Below are 21,844 nucleotides of genomic sequence, written 5' to 3'. Positions count from 1 at the left end.
CGAGAAAGAACAGGCAGTGCACTGAGTGTCAGCTCAGGTTAATAAATTACTGAATGCAGTATTGCGGAATTTATGTCTCAGTCCCTGTCTTTTGGCAGCCATCAGAAAGATATCTAATAAAAATTAGTGACTTGCAAAAAAGTAATTTTGCATTATGTGACTGCCAAACGCCAATGTATTATGTACGAGAAGTGCTTGTCGCTTAGCAAGGTAATTGCAAGTGAAAAAGTGGGAAAGACATCCGAAAAAGTGCCAAAGACCCCCTGAGCAAGTGACTAAATTTGGTTGCAAATACTGATATGAACTCTTTTTCCAACTGTACATGGTGGTTGGAAATAGTTCCGTTATTCTTCTTTAGCAGTCTTTAAAGCATTGCAGCCAAAGCTGAAGCTAATTAGTGGAGAGATATAGCTAGCATTCCCAAATCCCAATTCTCTTTGGGGTATATCCACCAGCGGTGGTACAGAAATAGAGCATAGAGTACCCCAGAACATCCATCACCACAGCAAAACAAAACAGTTCTTGACCTCGAAGACTGCTTGTTATTTATTGAAACACACCAGGGGAAGAGAAGGAGAGGAGGAAGGAGAGCACAAACATATGGACAGCAATTTGATAGTGTTCCATGGAACTTTGATCACTTCTCTTAGAATAGTAAGCTCATCATCATAATTCAACCATCTGCAACCAAAAAAAAATCAGATTTAAAACAAAAGGAGAAGGAATACCGGAACAATGAATCACAAACGTATTGGATGTTGGAACTAGGTATTAGAGCATCAAACCATTGTGATAGAGAGAACTGGAAATTGAGAGCTGGGTATTCGAGTACGATGCTTGTTTCGACCTGTCCTCCTCCATACTTATGCATGGTCCCTTGCCTCTCTGTGGCCACTCATCAAAGAAACAGTGGAAAGGTTTCGGCTTCTGGGAGTCCTCCAACCCCACAACCTTGATATCCTCAGAAGCCAAAGCAACGGCCAAGTTAGAGTTAGTAATCATATTATGATCCGAGCTCTGTCGAAGCTCATTCTTGGAGGTCAACCCCAGTGGCCTAAATTTCCCCTCCCTTTCAGCCCCATAGGCTTCTGAGAAGAAATTGTATTCATTTACATCCTTCTTGAGTCCATAAAACTCCCTGCTTTTCAATATTTTTGGTCAGTTATACAGTTGAAAAAAACCACAACCTATAAACACGCAAAACACACACACACACACACACACACACAGAGAGAGATAGATAGATAGAGAGAGAGAGAGAGAGAGAGAGAGAGAGCTCTTTGTATGCATACCTGTTGCTGGTATCAGCTGAGAGGCATGCAGTGTCTAGATGAGAATAGGGAATGCTATTCTGGGTTGAAAACCCAATACTAGGAGAACCTGAAGAGGATGAACAGGGGAAAGGAACATGGTGGGCCTCAGGCGGTGACAAGGAAAGAAGAGGGGAATATGGAGAGGAAAGGTGCGAAGATGTTGGATTGGAGGCTAGAGACAACTCCACATGCTTTCTTGAACTTCTCTTGCCTCTGTGCATATGCCTCTCACAATACTTGGAGTCCGGGTAGGCCTCTTTGGAGCACCTCCACTTCTTTCCATCAGTTCTCCTGCACCTCCCTGGCTCTGGGTCCTCTATTTTCCTCCCATAACCCATCTGGAAGCACCCCCACCCAACTGCCACTCAAAATTCAGATGAGAACCTCCTCCTTTCGACCATAAAAATCAATATATAGAGAGAGGATTAAAAACCAAAGGAAGCAACTCGAAGATAAGAGGAAAGCAGCTTACTCGGAGGATGAGGAAAACCAAGTGTGGGGGAATCCAACAGGAGGCTTCTCCTGATGGGAAGGATGAGATCATTAGGTATGGGGATGCCCCTGGCCAAGTATTTGAAGATGAGGGCCTGCTGCTCCAGCTCTTGCCATTGAGATTCTGTGAAGGGATATCTGCTTCTGCTTCCACTCCCACCAATCATCATCATCCCACTGCTTAACTGGTTTTGTTTAGCCTCGCAAGTCCAGCACTTAAAACAACCCTGAGCTCCAAGGAGGAGAAGGGAAGAAAGAACAAAAAGTTCCAATGAAGACAGAGGGCAGAGGCAACAGCATCATGTTAACTGCCTTTCATATCTTTGTCTTTTATGATGCCGATAATAAAATAGTGTTGTTTTGTTTTCATAGGAAGTGTCATTCAGTCAAGGGGCAGAGAGAAGGCGACTGCAGAATCTTCCGTGTGCGGTTGCATGGATGGATCAAGAGACTGTTGAGTCGAGAGAGAGAGAGAGTGTGTGTGCGTGTGTGTGTTAATAAGTGGGTTGGGTTCGTAGTTAATTGCATTTGCTACAGGGCGAAGCTCTTTGTTTTATTTTTATAACTATGGGTGTCAGTGGTGCAGCTGATGCTGCTGCCACCTGGGGCCAGTGGGCTGTTCTTATTATTATGACTGAGAGCAGGGGCAGCGGCAGGAGCAGGTGGGTCAGGGGGTGCAGAGGCTGAGCTCGCCTTCACTTCTGAAGCGGACCAGCGGCTGTCCCGTGCTGCCTTTTGTGGCTGTCGTTTCTGACTCCCTGCCACCTTTTGCAGAAACCCATAAGCAGAAGGGCTGCTTCGAGGCCGAAAAGAACAGGAACTGGGGGTAGGTAACGTGAAAGAATGCGGGGAGAGGGGGTGTGCGAGAGAGACCGGAGGGAAGAAGCCTTTGAGTACGCTGTACTCTTACTGTTGCTTCCCACTTTCCGCTGCTTTTTAGAATTTTACCTTTCTTTGCTTCACCTGAAGCCAGCTCCCTTCTTCCTTTTCTTTCTTGAATTTTGGACTCTATGGGAGATATCCTTCTAGTGATAAAAGTGAAAATAAACCTATCATCTAAGACTAAGATGTAGCTTAAAGGTGAAAAGAGGCGCAAGGGATTCTACCTTTTTTCTTTTTTTTTTTTTTTACCCTTTATAGAGGGAAAGCTATTGTTGCTTGATCGTACCATTGAAAAGCAACGGTGATTGGCGGAGGTGAGGACGGCTGGGATTGGTATGTATCAAGCCCGCCCAATGTATTCTATGAACAAGCGCAGTTCAGATCGAGGATGGCTTGGCAACGGCGATTGGCTAGAACCAAGAGAGCACCGGCAGTATAGTTGGATGCCACCTCTTGCTTCGGAATATTTGGGCTATGGTAGATGGAAACATCACTTTTCAAGTCAGGCATATATATATAGAGAAGCCAATAAAAATTAGGTGGCCTCATATGTGGCTGACCACTTCGGAAAACCCTATGGGTTGGTGAGGGGAAGCTGCCTAAAGCGTTCCATGATTTGTTATCTTTTGAATTTTTTGGGATGTATTCACACTAGAAATGTATGAGCCACCAATCTGATATATTAAGATCTTGTATTTCTTATTAATCATAAATCAAAATATTTTAAAATATTGGTTCATATGGGATATTTTAATATAGAACTACAAATGGATCGGATTGACCCATTCTCGATCTGAAACCAATCTGAAAACAAGTTAGATTTGGTTTAGATGTAAAAAAAAATATGACCCATTTTGTGCGTGTATTGGATCTGGTGCACTAAAACCAACTCCAACTAATCGAAAACTAATTAAGTATCATTTCTAGCAAATCATATATGAAGTGGACTTTTATTGATGCTTAAACATTATTTACTTGCTATTTTCTTGTATAACGAGTTTGTAATACACTTCAGTAATTTATTAATGTACGTTTTAGATATATGTGAATGTTAGGGCCATAAGAAATATCGGATGGATTGATACCATAAATCCTGAACCTAACGCAACCGGAAAATGAACGGGGGTTTTGGTTCAATTTCTTAGCTCAATCCAAATATGGACTAATTTTGGTCAAGCCAATCCTCCATTCAACCCAATCTGCTTATTTGAAGCCCTATTTTCATCTCTACTTTATTATAAATTGTTTAACAATAAAACAATAAATTAATAATGTTTGATCGTCACTATTTCGATAACTCATCTTCTATATATTTTTAGAAATTTTGAAATACATCTTCATTTTTTTCTGAAACTTTTCCATCTTTGATGTCAACAGAGAGAAATTGGGATTTCAACTCATATCAATCATCGACTAAAGAACCAATTATCTAAACCTTTAAGTAACAAAATCTCTACTTTTGTTTTGGCAACCGACGTCACAGTATTCTGGAATCTTGGTCTTTGCTGTCTCACTCTCACCTGACGCATAAATCAATATATTCCAAGACAATGGCTAAAATGAGTTATTTCCATCCCTAATGTATCACATTAAGCATGTAATTTAACAAATAAATAATGAGACCATACATTAAGCTCGGCTTTTGTATACATTCAATATCTGAAAATATTTTAATTTTTGTCTCATATTTTTTTTAAAAAAAAAATTGAGATAACTTGAGATCTGACTTCATGTTCCCTCAAAAAAAAAAAAAAGAACTTAGTTCATCTTGATACTAAATCTTCAAGCGAGACAACCAATTATCTCGCCACTTGAAAACCTCAGGCAACAGAATCTCTCCCTTTAAAGCAGAGTCACCATCATAAATTCTTTTGGTTTGATGTGAACGTAGGCATCCTCATCGATGTCATCAAGAAGTTGAAGCAAAGATGAGAAGGCTGACGCGTAACAACAGAGCGACATCTTTCTTTCTCCTGCGGTCAGCTGCTGCATCACCTTCTGATAAGGCCGATCTAATGCAGAACTGGGTCGAAGGATGGGTCATATCATTCATATGCCCCCAGTCTAAGTTGGGATTGATTTCAACGTACTTTAAGCCGTCTGATCCAAGCGGTGCGATGTTTGGAATATATGATATATAAATGATGGGCAGGGACAAAAATCATGCGTAAGAGCACTTCCACAAAAAAAAAAAAAAAAAAAAAAAAAAAAAAAAAAAAAAAAAAAAAAAAAATCATAGAGAAATTTCTCAAGAAAACACGCACACCATTTCATGCATGAGCGCGTGGGAATGGTGATGTACCACCCTCTGATGATGTCAATGTCTGCATCCAATACATACTAATTTTACTTGAGCATGACAATGTTTGTATTCTAGTTATCAACATCCAAAGCTGAAAAATTCCATGTCGAGTTCTATGGCATCCGAAGATACCATATAAACGTAGTGAGGTTTTACAAGCAGCCTGATTCAACCTTCTTGTCTCCTCTCCAAATCAGCTAACTGGGCCATAGCGAAGATTTAATTAGCTCACAGCTATACCATGTATTGACAAATTTTATCTTGTGATTCCATGGGGAGAAATAAATTTTCTGATCGATATGTTCCCAAGATATCTATAATGACAAAGCAAATCAGTACAATAAAACTAGAGCATCCTTAAAGAAGAGACAAGCAAACAAACATGGGAGGCCCCTTTCTGAAGTGTCAGTGTTTATTGGCATTACAAACCTTTGAGCAGGATGCGAACCTGACTTCTTTAATCAATCTGTAACTCGACAAGAGAGACAAGGAAGAAAGGAAAGGGGAGTTGCTTTCATTGATGATTCAATGGTATAGACAAATATATAGATGATAAAAGAGAGAAAAGGGATTGCTTTCATGAAGCTATTTCTTTGTGTTCCTTGACCACAAGCCTAGGATGAAGTAATCTTTTTTGGTCAATGGAAAAAATTCTTAATTTATACGGAAGCTTAGAGTCCACAACAAGCTGCTTTTATGTAAAAAAGAAAGAAAAGCATTAGAAAGAAAATCTATTGAATAGATGATTATTAGCTTCATTACTGCTTCCGAAAAGAAAAAGTTAGCAAATTATGCTTCCTTCTTCCCTCTCCCTCTCTCAGGAGTCACAGATAATAATTTTTCATGTAAGAGTGCATGAAAAGAATAAACAACTAATGATGCCCAAACCCATGAAAAGAAATTCTGAAGAAATGAGGAAACATATGGATAAGCTACAAAAATTTTGCACCCATAAACACATGGCTAAAATGCGTTTGCTTAATGTTATCATCTGCAGGCATCTGACTTGCTGAAAGCCAGACGATTTTGACTGGGGATTCCTCCTTTCACTCTAAAAGCGGGAAATTTTGGACCAAGGTGGATCTCTTGGATCAGCGGCATCCTCCACACAAGCAAGATCGCTATCATCATAAATGGAGAGCCTTCAAAGTGGATACGAGTTTGCAGAGATCTCAAAAAAGGAGACCCACTCTCGCCTCTATTATTCATTCTTGCAACAGTATGTTCTCGAGAGAATACTGAGAGGGGCCGAATCAAGCAGATTGATAAAAGGAATCGGAGCCAAAGGAAACACAGGTGATACATACTCTTGCACAACAGCTTGCTGATGATACATTGACTGTTAGATTAAAGGAATCGGAGCCAAAGGAAACACAGGTGATACATACTCTTGCTGAGTCTTGCACAACAGTTTGCTGATGATACATTGATTCTATGTCACGCCAACAGAAAACATGCATCAAACCTCAAGTTCTTATTATACTCATTTGAGCTACTGACTGGCCTGAGAATTAACTTCTGAAAGAGCTCAATGGTTGGGATTGGATTAGATAAAAAAACAAGCAATTGGTTTGCAAGCTTGATGAGCTGCAGCAGGGGGAGTTTGCCATTATCTTATTTAGGATATTCACTCCATTATAAGAGACCAAAAGAAAGAGATTGGAAATTTTTAGACGAAAAAATTTGAAAGGAAGTTAGCGAGGTGGAGAGGAAAGCTACTGACCATGGCCGGAAGATTGGCCCTTGTAAATGCCGTCCTAGGTGCCATCCCCACCTATTGGATGCCTTCTATGATGCTCCCAAACAAAGTTATTCGAATAATTGAAAGGAATACTTACATGCGTAGGAGGCCATTGTTTAGTTAGCTGGTCAAAAATCTACAGACCAAAACAACTAGGAAGTCTGGGTGTAATTGATCTAAAATTATTTAATAGATGCCTGCTTATGAAATGGTGGTGGAGACTCTACATGGAACCGCAGAGACCATGCAGAACTTTGATTCTTAAGTCCGACTTCTCAGATGCAACACCAAGCCAACAGCCTCAACAGCTTTTGGGAAAAGCCTTCCCAACCTGGAAGAACATTATCTCAGTTCAGAAATGGTTCTTTAGCAGTATAAATTTCCAAGTCAGAAACGAAGTCTAGTAGCTTTTTGGCATGATAGATGGCTTACAGAGAAACTTCTAAAAGAAGTCTTCCCAGCTCTTTTCGCCATATCAGCAAAAACCCGATGGCACAAATTTTCAGATCATCAGTGATGGAACTAGATCTTACTATGACACCAAATCAGAGAGGTTTCGAGGAACTCCAAATCATATCCAGGCTCCTAAATGAACTGTCATATAAATGACAAGGAAGATAAAATATAATGCTAATGGGGAAACCCCAGGAAATTCTCTATCAGCAACTACTACAAAATTTACAGCCATGGAGGGATCACTTCAAGCTTCGCAACAGTGAATTGGAAGATGCCACTTCCGGAAAAGGTAAAGGTTTTTAACTGGTTATTATACAACAACAAGATTTTAACTGCCGAAAATATGAAGGAAATGGAGGACTATAGAATTCTGCATCCTATGTGGAGAAGAAGAGGAGAAGACCGATCACCTCTTCTTGACATGCGCCTTCTCCAAACTAATCTGGCAACAGATATCATCTAATCTATCTTGGCCCTCAGCCCCCAAAAGAGTTGGAAATTTTATGGACCTCTTGGAGGACAAATGTGATGAAGAAGGAAACACCAACAGCCGGCGACTGTCTGATAGCAGGGAAAAGCTGGTGTATCTGGAAAGAAAGAATGTGTGTCTTCAGACGAGAAACCAGTAAAAATAATTGCCTAAACCTAGATTGAGAAGCTGAGAAATCCATGCACACTACGTCTCAGTTTTGTACCCTACAAAGAGAAAGATAAGAAGAAAAGGACAAACTTACTTCTAACTACTAGCTGAAGTCCTCTTGATCTCAGCCAACGTAGCCACACTCTTGTAAATATCCATCCTTGGATATCCATTTTAAACTTCTCCTTAATAAAATACAGGGTGCTTCCCTTTTCCATCAAAAAAAAAAAACATAGAAACGTTGAATCTCCAAGAATATTTGTTTCTGTTGAGAACCAATATGAAGCTCTTCTCAAAATTCTGAGGTGACATTAACCCTTAAATTGAAAACAGTCAGCAAATAAAAATTACATCATATTCCCTCAAAAACAGAAAAACTACATCATAAACTGTTATTCTTTTTCTTTCAAATATATATATATATATATATATATATATATATATATATATATATATATATATATATATATATATAATTTTAAGACTATAAAATTCTAATTGACTTGAATGCCCAAGGAGCTGTTAAGTCATACCACATTTGTAACAGTGAATAGTTAAATTTAATGTAAGCATCGTTTGGAATGAGAGACATAAATTTCCTTCTTTGTTGGATTAACATTTTTTTTTCAATTCAACCTTCACCACAGTATTTGACTTACAATTAAGCTAATTTTTACATCTCAGCAGGCACCAGCAAATAAATAAAGGAGAACTTGCTGTCAAGGTGGCTGGAAACACAATCTATAAGTTTTTGAAAAGTCTTTAAAAAAAAAAAAGACTACATAGATTGCTTCCATGACCTTAATTATGAGTACCTTGATCCACCAGAGCCTCCCACGGCAGCACTAATCTTATTGATAGAAAGAGATAACAAGGTCAGTATGCACAGAGAAGAGCTGAGTGCCACAAAGAGCTGCTCCAACATGAACAAGAAAAAAGTTAGAAATAGAAACTAATTGAGAAATTATCTTTTACAATACAGGTTAGCAGAAACAGCAGCAAACAAATGAGTCCTTCGTACTTCATAATCTAAGCAAGAAATGATAGATAAAGGTAATAAAATCAACATGTCGGTGATCTTTCAGTGGGGTCTCATCATATATAGGCAACTGTGCAGCAACATAGCTTAAACAGAATATAAAAGTGCTCGGACTCATCTATGAACATGAAAACATGAGATTTATGAATTGTCTAGTGCAAGAACACAGGATACTGCATGTAGACTTGCAAGTTGAAACCATGTGGCGAAAAAAGTATGAGGAGCTGCAGAATTTCTATGCTTTTTCCTTTTTATAGGCCTTCAACAATTATCTTGCGGATTACATCCCACATCATCAGGTCAGTCTAAATGACCCTGCACAATAGACAACTACATAACTTCTATCTGTACTTTAACCACACACAAGTCCATCGATGAAGTAGCACTGGCACTAGATGGGATATTAAGGCAACAGTGTAAGGGAATTTTACGGCTCAGTCTTTTTTGTGATACATAAATCACACAAGTCATTGCACTCTTCCAGTTAGAGTTCAATGACAAGGACCCAGCCCAAATTAAACGCCTCCACATAAGCATGCAGTTGGATAGCAATCAAAAATTCTTTTAAGTTCGCATACCATCAGTCTAACAACCTACAAGTCATGAAGAGACCAGGATCATTAGGCCTCAACTTCCACCATTTTAATGTTCTAATCTCTTTTAAACATCGCAGCCTATGAAAGAGGAAACAAGAGACACACTGTGCAGCTCCTCATAGGACAATTTCTTTAGCAAGCAAAATTAAGAAAATTCACTCCACTCTCCCTTTTCATCGCCTCAATAGTATGCAGCAAGCCCATTAGAAAACCAGAAATTGAAGGAATACTCATAAATATCATGACCTCCCAAGCATACAACTTTCTGCATTCTATTTTTATCACTTGTCCATCCAATATCTCAGGAACACCCCAAAAACCTACAGGCATAACAAAAACTTGGACCACCATCGATGATTCAGTTCCGCAGTGGTACTCTAAGGACCCCTATCATCACAGTACCACCCTCTAATCGCCTTCCAAATACACCCCCCGCCCCTCCTCTCTCACAAAATTTTTCCATGACTACTATCGTAGAATATGTATTTTCATTTTCATGCATGGATCATTATTGACAATTTCACATCCTCTCTATTTCAATTTATGTATTTACATAACAGAGTTATAGATTGAATTCAATTAGAATCTAGGAAATTAAACCGTGTCAATGGAAGAATGGACAACAGAAATGTCAGGATACACATATATAGTATACGATAAGCCAGGACATCCATATTTGCAAATTCAAATTCTTCTCTTATCTACTAAGTTCAGGGTTCAAAGCTGACTGATTTATTATGACTAATAGTCTAATAGAATAGGATTATTGCATACTATTTATGGACCTAGGCTTTTTCGATCAGGTGGAGTAGACAATTAATAAAAAATTGATTGAATGATTTAAAATGACAAAATGTGGTTAAAAAAAAATGAAGGCCTGACAATTAAATATATCCAATAAAAATCTTTTCAATCAAATCAATGAGGCATGGTAATATCATAGATATCCAAAAAGCAATACCTTTTAATTGGTTTTAGAAATGAGAAAAAGGTCACATCCATTTGCTCCAAAGAAAAGTGGCTGTGGCAATGTGCAATGTAAATACCTTAATAATAGGACTGGCATGACTTGGGAATGAATCAATAAAACTCTCTTCAGAGGTGGCAATACCTATATAGCACCAAGAGAATGAAGAAGGGGAAAAAAAGGTTCAGAGCCTATAGATGCAGAATGAAGTATTAATTACATAGACTGAGATAAATAAACTCAGCATCTATCAACCTTTTTTAAGACTGAAATTATCATGCTTTGAGAAATTGGAATAGATATTAAAAGAATGAAAAAAAAGAGAAAATGACTAAATAGCTGTACTAGAAAGCAAAGTTTAAGATAAAAAATTTAATCCTTCATGCCAATGCATCATGGAAATGCCACACAGTCATATATTAAGGGACAAAACAAATAAACAGCACTTCATCATTTATTTCAAACAGATAGTGCAAGCAACAAGTTTCACATAAGTAGAGACTCCTTCACCCACAACATCCAGTTTAAAGTGACTGCATCGACACAACATGATGTGGGTATGGATACAACCATTAGTTTGGGTCCATCAAAAAGTAATTCCAAGGGATGATATGACATTTAGACAAGTACCTGTTCATGGCACTCTTATCCGAGATCATAAGTAATCAAGTTATACATATAAACCGTAAATGGAGGACATGTTGCTAGTAGATCATCTTTTAAAGATTAAAAGTTACAGAATTTACAAAAATATGGTATTCCTTTAGTCTAAAATCTTTCTCATATTCAAAAATTTATTTTGAAACAAGTAAACTGCATATTTTGGATAGACTATTGTCTTGGAGGTTCTTTTTCTTTTTTTCTTTTTTCTTTTATTTCATAGATGGTAGAACCATCAACCTTTCATTGTCTTGACCTGGAGGTTCATGACCATAATAGAAATTTGAAATACCTGTCATAGTTAAAATCAAGTTTTTAAATATCAGTGCCGTACCATTTTTCCATCGTAAAGGTATGGTACCGGTATTGATAGTATATACCGAAACTGGTAGCTTCCAAAAAAAATGAAAACCATCAATATTGAACAATATGTTGGTACAATACTGGCAATACAGACTGATATGCACCAGTACAACTGTTTCAGTGTTCCAGCACCTATAATGGTACCAGTTTTGCACTTGGACGCCACTGTATGGCTCATACTGTCCATTCCTGTGGTTTTTGAAACCATGTTTAAAACCCATTTTTGATCAATTTATGAAACCTTCTTCACCATTTGTTCACATAAAAGCTGCTTCTGCCAACAGAAACTATTTTCAAAGTCTCTCTCAGAGCTCCATTCATGTAATCATTGACCCCTGAGAAAATCATAGCACTCAAACAATTTTGATGTACCAGGTTTTACGGAGATACTAATTTCGCATTTTCAGGACATCTTATACTACGCTAGGAAATATTTGAAGGTGTCTTGTTTGATTTTAATTCTCATTACAATCTTAGGAGAAAATTTATAGGTGCCTATAAAGAGTCCTGTTTGCCACATCTTATTATGTCTGTAGCTATAAAAGAAGGAGAAGAGGGTGTTATCAGTTTTCATAAATAACGAGTACTGCCGCTTTTTCCATTTATCTTTGTTCTGACAGTCATTTTATCGTCCGTTTGGGCTTAGCATTGCAGAAATGATTGGCTTCATGAGAACAAAATTGTTCCCAATATCTATTGCTCTGCAGAGTTTTTATGATGTTGAATTTTAACATAGGCACGGTTTAAATAAATTTCAGATCCTAAAATTATGTGAAATCTCAATTTATTTTAGATTTGTGGGAGAAAATAAAAGCATGCAAACCTATCACTCTTTCTTTTAAAAAAATCAGGGTGAAATAGTAAATAATTTGAAAAAAAAATGTTTTTCTAAAATATGTACAAAGTATTGCTTAACTTGATTATCACTCTCTTATGTCTGTAATTTGATCAACAGCAAATTCCTAAGGAAATATAAAATGACATGAGATTTTTCTACCTCCAAAGGTAAAGGAAAGGTCCTCTTTTTAGAAGGTTTGTGTGCAAGGAGGGATTTAAATCCCCAATACCATGGTTCGTAGCCACATGCTTTAATCCTTTGAGCTACAAGCCCCACCCCACCTTCACTGAAACTGTTCCTAGGAGTATTCTCAAAAAGGAACCTTTCCTCTTCTTAGCTATTTGGGTTAGGAAGATGTAGAACCATGTTTCTTTCAATAAAAATAGTGAGTTCCGAGGTGAGAATATAGAGAAATGATAATTGAGGTTTTGAATAAAATGACATTTGCATTTTTGAATTTTTTTCTATTTAAAAATATTTAAAAATTTAAATAATAGGTGTTAAGCTTTTTATCATTCTGGCATCGAGCTATTTTTCTACAAGACCTCCCTTATAGTATCGTCGCTACATAAGATTTTTACCACCAAATCGAGATGGATTGGTGTGGCTCCTCCATGCCTAGGATACCAAAATATCAAACCATGAATGAAGAAAGGCATGAATGAAAAGCATATTGGCTAGTGATTGCGAGGCCTCAATTCTTGACTGGAAGACGCTAAAGGCCTCTGCCCTTCCATCATTTGGATAGATATATAGATGGTTTTCTATGTATTGTTAAACAGTTGAACAATGAAAAAAGATTGCGAGTGCATGATTGAATTGATTAGGTTGTGTAGGAACAAGGTTCAAATCACTCAGTCCATTAGGATGCATCAGCTGTATACATCACTATACTTCCACTTGACATCTATTATAATGATATATGGCTCGTCTCACCGTGACCTTATTTTGGATTTTCAATACCTCAATCGCTCCATCCCTGCAAGGGCAAAGAACTCGTCTTCGTCTTGGCTATGCTACCGGAGGCTCTAGGGAAGTCATAAAAGGAGAGCACTCATCTTCAAGTCAGGGTCAGATGGGCAATTATAATTATAGGCTTTTTTCAACCTCAGTTCAACCTAAACCTGAATTTTTGTCACACATAAAGGCATGTGTTACCAAAATATTTTGCAGTCATCCACTGGCCAGCGCACCCACTACAACAACACTTAGATCATAGCTTATGAGCATTTTCTAAGGCCTACAAAAGCCATACCAATTTACTAACTTTGCACATTTTTGGCATCTATATCAAACAAATTGCATAAACTTACCTGAAATCAATTGTGAAATCGTTATGCCAATACAAATCAATTAGTTATTGATTTTTCAACTCTATGAAATATAATAACATGAAACACCATAAATACTTTTCTTTTTTTTAATAGACAAAGCATGCCCAAGCAATTATAGCAGATCTAACAAAATATTATAATAGTGTATTCTATATATTATAAAAATAAATAGAAATTTAACATGATCATTTTTTTTCAGATTTTCTCATTTCTCGTTTCTTCCTTTTGACAAATCGAATATTTGAAAATGTGTATAACTCCAACTCTTGCGCCTTTATCCACATGACACTAACCTGGGAAATTATTAACTTCTCTAAGCACTATGTTCGTAGAATATTCTAGAACTCTGTTGCTTTTGCCTACAAGAATGCATCAGGGATTTTTGATCTGTGCGCTTGAACTTAATCTGTTAAAACTTCCCATAGCAGCTATGACTTTCAAGCACTTTTTCTGGCACCTGTTGGTCACATCGATTGTAAAATACACTGCTTCTGGTTCAGAACTTGCATGACTTCAACACTGACTACTGGCTGGGAATATAATTCAACTCAATGTATCCTCGCATTTGATCTAGCTACAAGCATCATACTTCCGAAATGCCTCAAAATTATGATAGACGGATCCAAGCTTATGTACTTTCAGGTATTGTAACAGAGTATTTACAGAACTGAGTTGAGAAAATTAAAGCTCATCCGAACAGGTTGCATGTTGATTATTACATGTTTCAAACTGACTTTTTATTTGACATAACCTAACCCATGAAACACAGAGATCAACAAGATAGCAGCAAGTTAACAGACATCAGGGAATGCATCAAAGTTCTTCCAAAGTGATAGGAAGATTTTCTTGCAGTTTTTCAACAATGTTTTGATTACTATCCAGCGATGCACCACATGTGCATACAACAAAATTGCACATGTAAGCATAGTCCGCACAACCATATGTGTGTGTGCATGATTTTTGTCTTATTAAACGCGATGGCAATATAAGATCTTGCTCAAATAACTATACGGCAGCAAAAATCAACATATTAAACCTCCACGCCTCCAGGAAAACGGAAAGAAAGAACATCTTTATATTTGAGTGGCAGCTCTTTTTCTGGAGGATATACAAATAGAACCTGCAAGTAGGAAATAATAAGAATGCAGCCTACATGTAAGGAAGTTTGTTTTTCAGTTGAAGATGCCATGGAGAATCAACAGTGTCATATACTTTTTGAGGAAAAATGAGTATATGACACTGTTGACTGTCCAAGGTATCATCAGCAGTGTCATATAAAAAACCAGCAACATGCATGCAATAAGTTGCAAAAGGATTGAAAACTGATCTAAAATCTTTGCCAACATGCACAAAGGATATATTTATTATCAAGAAAGAGGTGATGGTGCCAAATTAATGCAAAACTAAATATAACAGATTCAAGTATCTCATTTTCATTATTATGGATGTTGGTAAGGACCTGCAGTTGAAGATTCCGTCCAACTTGCACTTGTTGATAATTTAGTATTCTTCTTGACTTCATTGGTCCTTTTTTTCCCTTCAGTATTTGACATTGAAGTGCCTCATGGTTCTCAAATAGCCTTGATGGTTCTTTGACAGACCTATGATCTCGCACAATCTACAATGTTAGACAGACTCAAGAAACTATTTTTAATTATGCTATGGCTGGAACAAATCCAGATGACCTGTTAATATTCAAAATACAAGTCAGTCTATCGGTTGTGAGAAAGTTTTTCCATAGTTGATCCTCCTCTCAAGCGTTAAAGTTGGATGGTGGAACCAATCTCCAATCTTTTGCCCAAAGGTTGAACATAAATATTTGTCATTAACATTATTAAACAGGTTTCATCATTTGTCTCACATTATGTTGCATAGATTCAAAAGTTGGTACAAATTTTTATACTGATTTTAAGACAATACTTTAACCATCATTTGGCATTTTTTGTATTACTGATATCTAAATGAATAAGCTTGCTAACCACAATTTCTTCCATTATTTCCTAAAGCTCAATTGGCGTTTCATCTTACATCAATTTTAAAATTGTATTTAACATTCCTATGCCTATATGAACTGCCAAACTGTCAATGGGTCCCATTTGAATCTTCTATAAGCTCCTGCAAAATTATGCTGATAAATTCCTTATTCAACAATTTATGAAAATAGCATTTCCATCTTTTTTTGACAAATACATCATCTTCTACTAAAATAAAATCCTTCACAGTCTTAATGCATCTGATTTGATATCCTCACTAGTTTTCTTCTCCCTTTTCTTAATTAACTTATAGGTTTCTAATCCACTTCCTTTTGAGCTCAAATTACCATATGTTTACCTTGTTGTTTACAAATTATCATAAGACACATTTTGACCTTGTTGTTTGGTTGTAAAGAATATATTATATATCTAAATGTCTTCCATGTCATTTGTTCATTCCACTCCTTTAAGTAGAACCTATTATCATTGATCACCTTTTGTACCTCCATGTTCAACTACCATTTTTTTTGTATTTGACTAGCAAGAAATTACCACTGGCTAGGCATTTATGTGCAGTTTTAGCACTGAGTTACACGTTGGAAGTCTGGTGTTTCTGGATGTTGGAGAGCCCATCAAGAGTATTTTTTTTCAAATGCATATTTTTTTGGAGTCTAATACAAAGAAGTTTATAACGGACCTTCTAATTTCTGGGGAAAAGACTTGACAAAAGCACTCATTGTCTTAAGTTTAGAATTCTTTTTTTCCCCCATCTGTTAACATTTTTCAACCTTAATTTCCACTGAACATATAATTCCAGCATTTACGTGCTGGATGACTAAAAGATGTAGACTTTATATCAACTCTTTCCAATCGTATTATGCTATTATTAACAAGAAAAGTCATCAACAAACAACGGCATTCGGACTATCTTATAAAGTTCCAAGTACAGACAACCAACTTTTTAATTTCGTTTAACTTTGCCTTGATCTTAACCATGGTAAGTTGCTTCCATAAGCATAATCGTGATCAACGAGTGATCCCCAACTGCTCTTCATTGTTAATTTTTAGCCAAACTAGTTGTTCCAAGTAATGTTATTCCAATCACAAGTTTGGCATGTGGGAGCAATTCCGCTAAGGGCAAAGATTCGAATCCTGGACAATTGCTGAGAATCTGCCAATAAATTAATTCAGACAACAAATAGAGAAAATATTTATGTAAACTTATTAATGCACTTACACACTTACTCATGTAAAAAAAATAAAAAATAAAAACAGTATGGAGAAGCAGCACAGTTTTTCACATCTATTTTCAGGTTTATTGAACCCCACTCCTCAGAAAAATTTTAGTAACAGTAAAATTCCCAATGAAATTTTTTCTTATGTGGGACATCTGAGGTAGATTTGAGCAAGATAAATGTAACGCGGAATGAAAGAAAGGGATCATACCAAGAACTGCAACTGAAACCTTGCCCATTGGAGTTTTTGGCTGGTTAGTATTTCTGGATTATAATCTCCTCTTTTCACTCAGGGTGAAGGTGAAAGACCCTCTAATACTCTTGTAACATGATGTTGCTGTTTCTCAAGTTGACTGCTATATTCATCTGTGGAAGAAAAAACTACAGATAGTCGTGGTGAACGAATAGCTGCAGCTAAAGCTACAGTAGCAACAGCTTTGGCAACATCTTCAGTTGCTTGTTTGAAAAAGGATGCATCCTGGCCAGGGAAGGCTTCCAGAATCATCACTCTTGTCCATGCTGCTTACCATATGAACAATATATTTCCTACTGAACCATAAAGAAAAAAAGCATCATGAGAATGTTTGGAATGTATAATAAGTTGTGACAAATCAGCCGAGTAATTCATTCCAGGGGGAGACACTGAACTAAAAATTGCTCAAATGAAACAGAACCAAAACGGATATAAGATATAGAAAATGATTTGCCAACCAGCAGTATGGCTTGAAAATTGAGAAAACGGATCAGAATGAGCAAATTAATGTAATATATCTCAATAAAAATACAAAACCTTCAACTAGAAACTGTAATAAATAATGTCTCTGGTTCAAAAAGTCAAAAGATCAGAATGAGCAGATGCAGTATGTCTAAGACTCTACATGCAACATCACGGGACTTAAAAATGGCTCCTTTGAGGTGTCGGCATCATTTCATCCACAACAAAAAGCCTTCTGAATTTAGTTTGGTCTTGAAACATTCTCAATATGCATTTCCTGACACAGCACACGAGGCTTTACTGGCAATTATGCAATCTGTAAATTGTCATAAAGATTTTAAAACAGTATAGAGTGATTCTGTTTGAATTTCGAAACCCTAGTCATTAGATTTCAGTAGTAAATAAGCTAAGACCTCAACACATGTGCCTCAGGTGCTGCAGCCAGCCCGGACATCCAGCAATGAGGTGCCGAGCAGCTTCTCGTTCTAAAAAGCCATCTTCGACCTTAATGCAGCAGCAGTTGTGCTGTCGATCCCGATTTCGATCCAGTCGTCGATGAAGCAGCAGAGCCATGCTGCAGCCAATCGATCAATGACGTGACTCGCGCCGGGCGCATCTACCAGCCTGCGCATCTGTGAGGGCCCACAGCTGCTGCCATGCCGGCAATCCCACCTCCGCCCCGCCGGCTAGAAGAAATGAAGTGCCGTATAAAAAGGATCATATGACGTGGCTCATTCCAAAGGAATTCCGGCTCAGATATCGCTGCTCCAAACGTTGCCACGGAAGCCTTATACAAAATGTGGAGCAAGGCGCCCATTTCCCCCAGAAAATAGGTTGTGTCCGATTCAGCTACGAATTGGGTACCAAATAAAATAGAATGAACCCTTCATTTGATAATTGATGAGGTGCCAGAACAGTCAATGCTGGACATAGACAAAAAAAAGTATAAATAAGAAAAAAAAGAAGAACTTTCTCTTTTTTTAGGTGAAATACCGGCCAGAGACATACCTTAACCCCCTAAAAAGAGATCTTTCTAGTGAGCCAAGAGCTAGCCTCGGGAGAGTTGTGAACTGAAAGCTGTAGACAGTAGGTAGGGGGTCTAGTTTCTAGTTTTTGTTAAACCAGTGAAGTGGTGTGTTAGTGGAGTGGATGCAAGTTCCGAAGCTCCACTTGCGTCACAACGACTCACTACTCAATGAAGTGGACGTGTAGTTTTGAAGCGTAAACGGAGAATGGAGTCCAACAGCTAAAGGGATGACTAGTCAATTGGATTACATGAGAGAATGAATGAGACTGCTGAAAATGGATAGAACAAGAGTCGAACTCCCATCTCTCTTTTCCAAAAGAAAGAAACTGTGACATACTAGTGACGATACTTAATGTACTCTGGAGATTTGTGCACCATCTATTTTCAAACTCCAGGAGCATAGATTGATTACAAACAAGATTGGAAGTAGGCAATGTATCTGTTTTGACTTTTGATGTCTGGTTATCACAGTTTGAGAACAAAAGATAAAGGTGAAAAAATATAAAATCTACATAAAAAACTTGAAATCTGGTGAACACCACCAGAAGTAGCATCCGGTAAACCATGTATTACAACAGATTGTAACAAGAAGGCAATAACTTCACCTGAACCCAACAAAAAAGATGTACAACCATCACTGAGAAGTGTTAAGTAAACTCCCGAGAAAGCATCACCTAGCTACGATATTGTAAACAAAAATAAGGATTACACATGAATGCCAATCTGTAGTAAGTAATGTGGCTGACTGAGGAAATTAGCGTCTTAGTGATGTCCAGGCCCACAAGAGCAGAACTGGGGAGGACAGGAAAGTAGGTATTGACGATGGCTCATGATGAGTCAAATAGATGTTAGACAAACAGATTTAAATGAAAGAGTTAACTACCTAGCGTCCTAAATTAATATTGCATGACATAATCTAGACAGACTAAATTTTGTATTTTGATATTGTCCAGCCTGTGTTTTATGCATATAATTGTTTGATCTGTCATCCTTGACATGGTTTCGAGCCTCTATTCATTGATTACTATTTATGCAAGTATATGTCTCTGGCACTTGATACAGCGAAGGTAAATTATTTCCACTACTCTTGTCTTTTAACCTGTCACATGTAATAAAATGGATGTGCAGGAACTGGTATGAGAGTGAAATGATCAAATAAGATTACTTATTTAGGGGTATTGTTGGAAATTCTATTTCTGAGGCCTGTTAGCGGTACCATTATTGTTGAGTTACTGGTAATGACTCAATTGAGCCTTGTTTAAGAGTTGGATGAAGATTCTCAACTCTTGGATGTCAAAACAGAAGTTCATAACAATTTCTGTAAAGCAAGGGGCAAAGCTTCTACGACAGCTTCCCCCTCATTTCCATCGTCGCCCTTCCCCAGCTCCCTAATATGTATGATAATTCGCTTTATTAATATATTTTAATATTCTTCTCCCATCCTTATTTCTTTCTATCTTTCTAATCTAATAAGGAGTTTATTATGAAAATCAAAAATTTTATTAGGAGTTTGCGACTCTAACTAATTCGATCCATCCAACAAACGGGGATTCATAGTAAAATAAAAAAATGGGGGTTATCGATAGATATAGAAATAACTTCTATTCTCTATTTTCTATTTATTTCTTTTTATTTTGATTTCGATATTTTTTTTTATTGTCTATATTAATACGTAAGAAGGCCAGAGAATTTTTTTTATATTTTCCCTAATTCTAATTCTTCGGAGGTATGACAGTTCCTCCACCTATCCATCACCTTCTCTCATTTTTTCTCGTCGTTGAGGCGGACAAAGAAAATCTGCTTAGTTTCATTAAGACTGTTTTGGTTGAGAAGAGTTCTTGCAGGACAATCTCCCAGCTTTTCTAGAAAGGCTATTCTGTGAAGATAAGTTTGTGTCGAAAGCAAATTTAAGTCATCCAAGGAGTGCATTGCCATAAAATCAAAAGGATTCTTTGTTTATACATAGGTCAAAGGGTAAGCCTCCTAACAAAAGACCACTTCCTTATAGGCACCACCATCTAGAAAGCCTTTGATTGCCAGGGAAAGCAATGTGACCTCTTTGGGACCATTACTCGATTTTCTCTGGCCTTTCACTTATCATGGCCACAAATCATATTGTATATACCCAAAAATCCCTAAAATTAGAATGAAAAATTCTCTCCTACCCACATCACAATGTATTCATCTGCAGAAGCACAACCAAAGTCCCCCTCAATGCATTAATACTTCCATCTTAACTACAAGTATCTTTGGAATTAAATGCTTGGATCTTGTAAATATGTCTAAATGAAAAACCATGAACTCGGTTGGTGCAAAAAATAATGGAAGTTTTGACGTTTCAAAACCACCATGGTGAGCAGAAGACGATAAAGATTCTTTTGCAACTTTTTATCAAACACCCAGGGTAACAAAATTTCAAGAACACCACGATAAGAATGTGATCGAGTAATAATCTCTAAACATGCATCAAGAAGACGTACTCACAAAAGTCTCGCTATCAACAACTCAATTAGGATAGTTTTGACAAATCCTTCGTCCCAAGAATCACTTCAATCACAGATTACAAGAATCACTTCAATCACAGATTATAAGAATCATCGCTTCGTAATCAACTGTTTTGAACGCAAAAACGGCTTCCAAAACATCAAAAGTTCTCATCTTTTCGCAATTCTTGAAAACATTCATGGACCAAAGGTAGAACTTTAGAAGAAGCGGAATACAAAAGCCGCCACGCAAAAAGATTTCCATCAAAGAATGTCAGAACCGCCTGACCAAGAACGTAAAAAAGATCTTGATCCCATCCAATAAGATTCAATCCGAGAAAGAGAAAAATTCAAGAAAATGAGGTTAAAATTTGGTATTGGAAATAGGAAACGAGAAATGCTTACTTGCGAATTGCGATGAATCGAAGGGAGAGAGCACAGAGAACACCAAGATTTTGCCTGCAGTCTTTTTTTTTTTTTTTTTTTTTTTTGCTAATAAAAAAAGGGAAGGGGGAGGAAGGGACAAGCCCACCCCCTCGTAGTAGCCCCGACCACTAGCCCCCACCCTGCCAGGAGAATGTTCGATGCGAGTAGATCGAGTCGTGTGTTGGGCACCCCGACCTATTTTACTCATACCCTTCCCACCAGTGGGTCGGCTCGGTTACCCGACCCGACCCTCCGTGTAAGTACATCACACCTGGCACCACCCAAGCTACCAGCCGACCAGTAGCGCTTCCAGACCCCGTGTCGAGGCGTGGGGCATCCGGTGAATTTAATCGACGCCCACG

At 37.5% G+C, this 21,844-nt stretch overlaps 2 protein-coding genes across 19 annotated transcripts; both read right to left on the bottom strand.

Annotated features, from left to right (window-relative positions):
* Positions 1-533: 533 nt before the first annotated feature.
* On the bottom strand, positions 534-2,118 carry LOC103697363 (growth-regulating factor 1-like). Of its 2 annotated transcripts, XM_039127775.2 has the most exons (4): positions 1,786-2,116; positions 1,293-1,671; positions 786-1,138; positions 534-681 (listed from the first exon to the last, which is right to left on the bottom strand). In XM_039127775.2, the coding sequence occupies exons 1-4, from the start codon at positions 1,976-1,978 to the stop codon at positions 674-676; spliced, it is 933 nt and encodes a 310-aa protein (XP_038983703.2). In that variant the 5' UTR covers positions 1,979-2,116; the 3' UTR covers positions 534-673. The 2 variants fall into 2 exon arrangements, with proteins under 2 accessions (XP_038983703.2, XP_038983702.2); XM_039127774.2 differs by having other exon boundaries at positions 534-1,138; positions 1,786-2,118.
* A 3,493-nt stretch (positions 2,119-5,611) lies between these two features.
* Positions 5,612-21,528, bottom strand: LOC120110990 (uncharacterized). Of its 17 annotated transcripts, none has more exons than XM_089924464.1 (7): positions 21,462-21,528; positions 17,043-17,380; positions 15,083-15,224; positions 10,508-10,572; positions 8,642-8,739; positions 7,921-8,035; positions 7,319-7,773 (listed from the first exon to the last, which is right to left on the bottom strand). In XM_089924464.1, exons 3-6 carry the CDS (start codon positions 15,174-15,176, stop codon positions 7,951-7,953), a joined length of 342 nt encoding a protein of 113 aa, XP_089780590.1. In that variant the 5' UTR covers positions 15,177-15,224; positions 17,043-17,380; positions 21,462-21,528; the 3' UTR covers positions 7,319-7,773; positions 7,921-7,950. The 17 variants fall into 17 exon arrangements, 4 of the variants coding, with proteins under 4 accessions (XP_089780590.1, XP_089780589.1, XP_089780588.1 ...); XM_089924463.1 differs by having other exon boundaries at positions 17,043-18,469; positions 21,462-21,523; XR_016396022.1 differs by lacking the exon at positions 21,462-21,528 and having other exon boundaries at positions 5,612-7,324; positions 7,597-7,773; positions 15,083-19,100.
* Positions 21,529-21,844: the final 316 nt, after the last annotated feature.

This window comes from Phoenix dactylifera, chromosome 7 (assembly GCF_051530095.1).
Source record: "Phoenix dactylifera cultivar Ajwa chromosome 7, Ajwa_hap1_PhDact_Kaust_v1.1, whole genome shotgun sequence".
In the NCBI taxonomy this organism is placed as follows: domain Eukaryota; kingdom Viridiplantae; phylum Streptophyta; class Magnoliopsida; order Arecales; family Arecaceae; genus Phoenix; species Phoenix dactylifera.
This window is presented reverse-complemented; position numbering and strand designations above follow the sequence as displayed.

Excerpts from the sequence above, each read along its gene's own strand:
- LOC103697363 (XM_039127774.2), bottom strand. The coding sequence starts at position 1,978 with ATGATGATGATTGGTGGGAGTGGAAGCAGAAGCAGATATCCCTTCACA. Across the intron at positions 1,672-1,785 it reads TGGTTTTCCTCATCCTCCGA|TTGGGTGGGGGTGCTTCCAG; the intron begins GTAAGCTGCTTT and ends TTTGAGTGGCAG. Across the intron at positions 1,139-1,292 it reads TCAGCTGATACCAGCAACAG|GGAGTTTTATGGACTCAAGA; the intron begins GTATGCATACAA and ends ATTGAAAAGCAG.
- LOC120110990 (XM_089924464.1), bottom strand. The coding sequence starts at position 15,176 with ATGTCAAATACTGAAGGGAAAAAAAGGACCAATGAAGTCAAGAAGAAT. Across the intron at positions 10,573-15,082 it reads GACGGAATCTTCAACTGCAG|GTATTGCCACCTCTGAAGAG; the intron begins GTCCTTACCAAC and ends GGTGCTATATAG. Across the intron at positions 8,036-8,641 it reads GGAGGCTCTGGTGGATCAAG|GGAAGCACCCTGTATTTTAT; the intron begins GTACTCATAATT and ends TTGATGGAAAAG.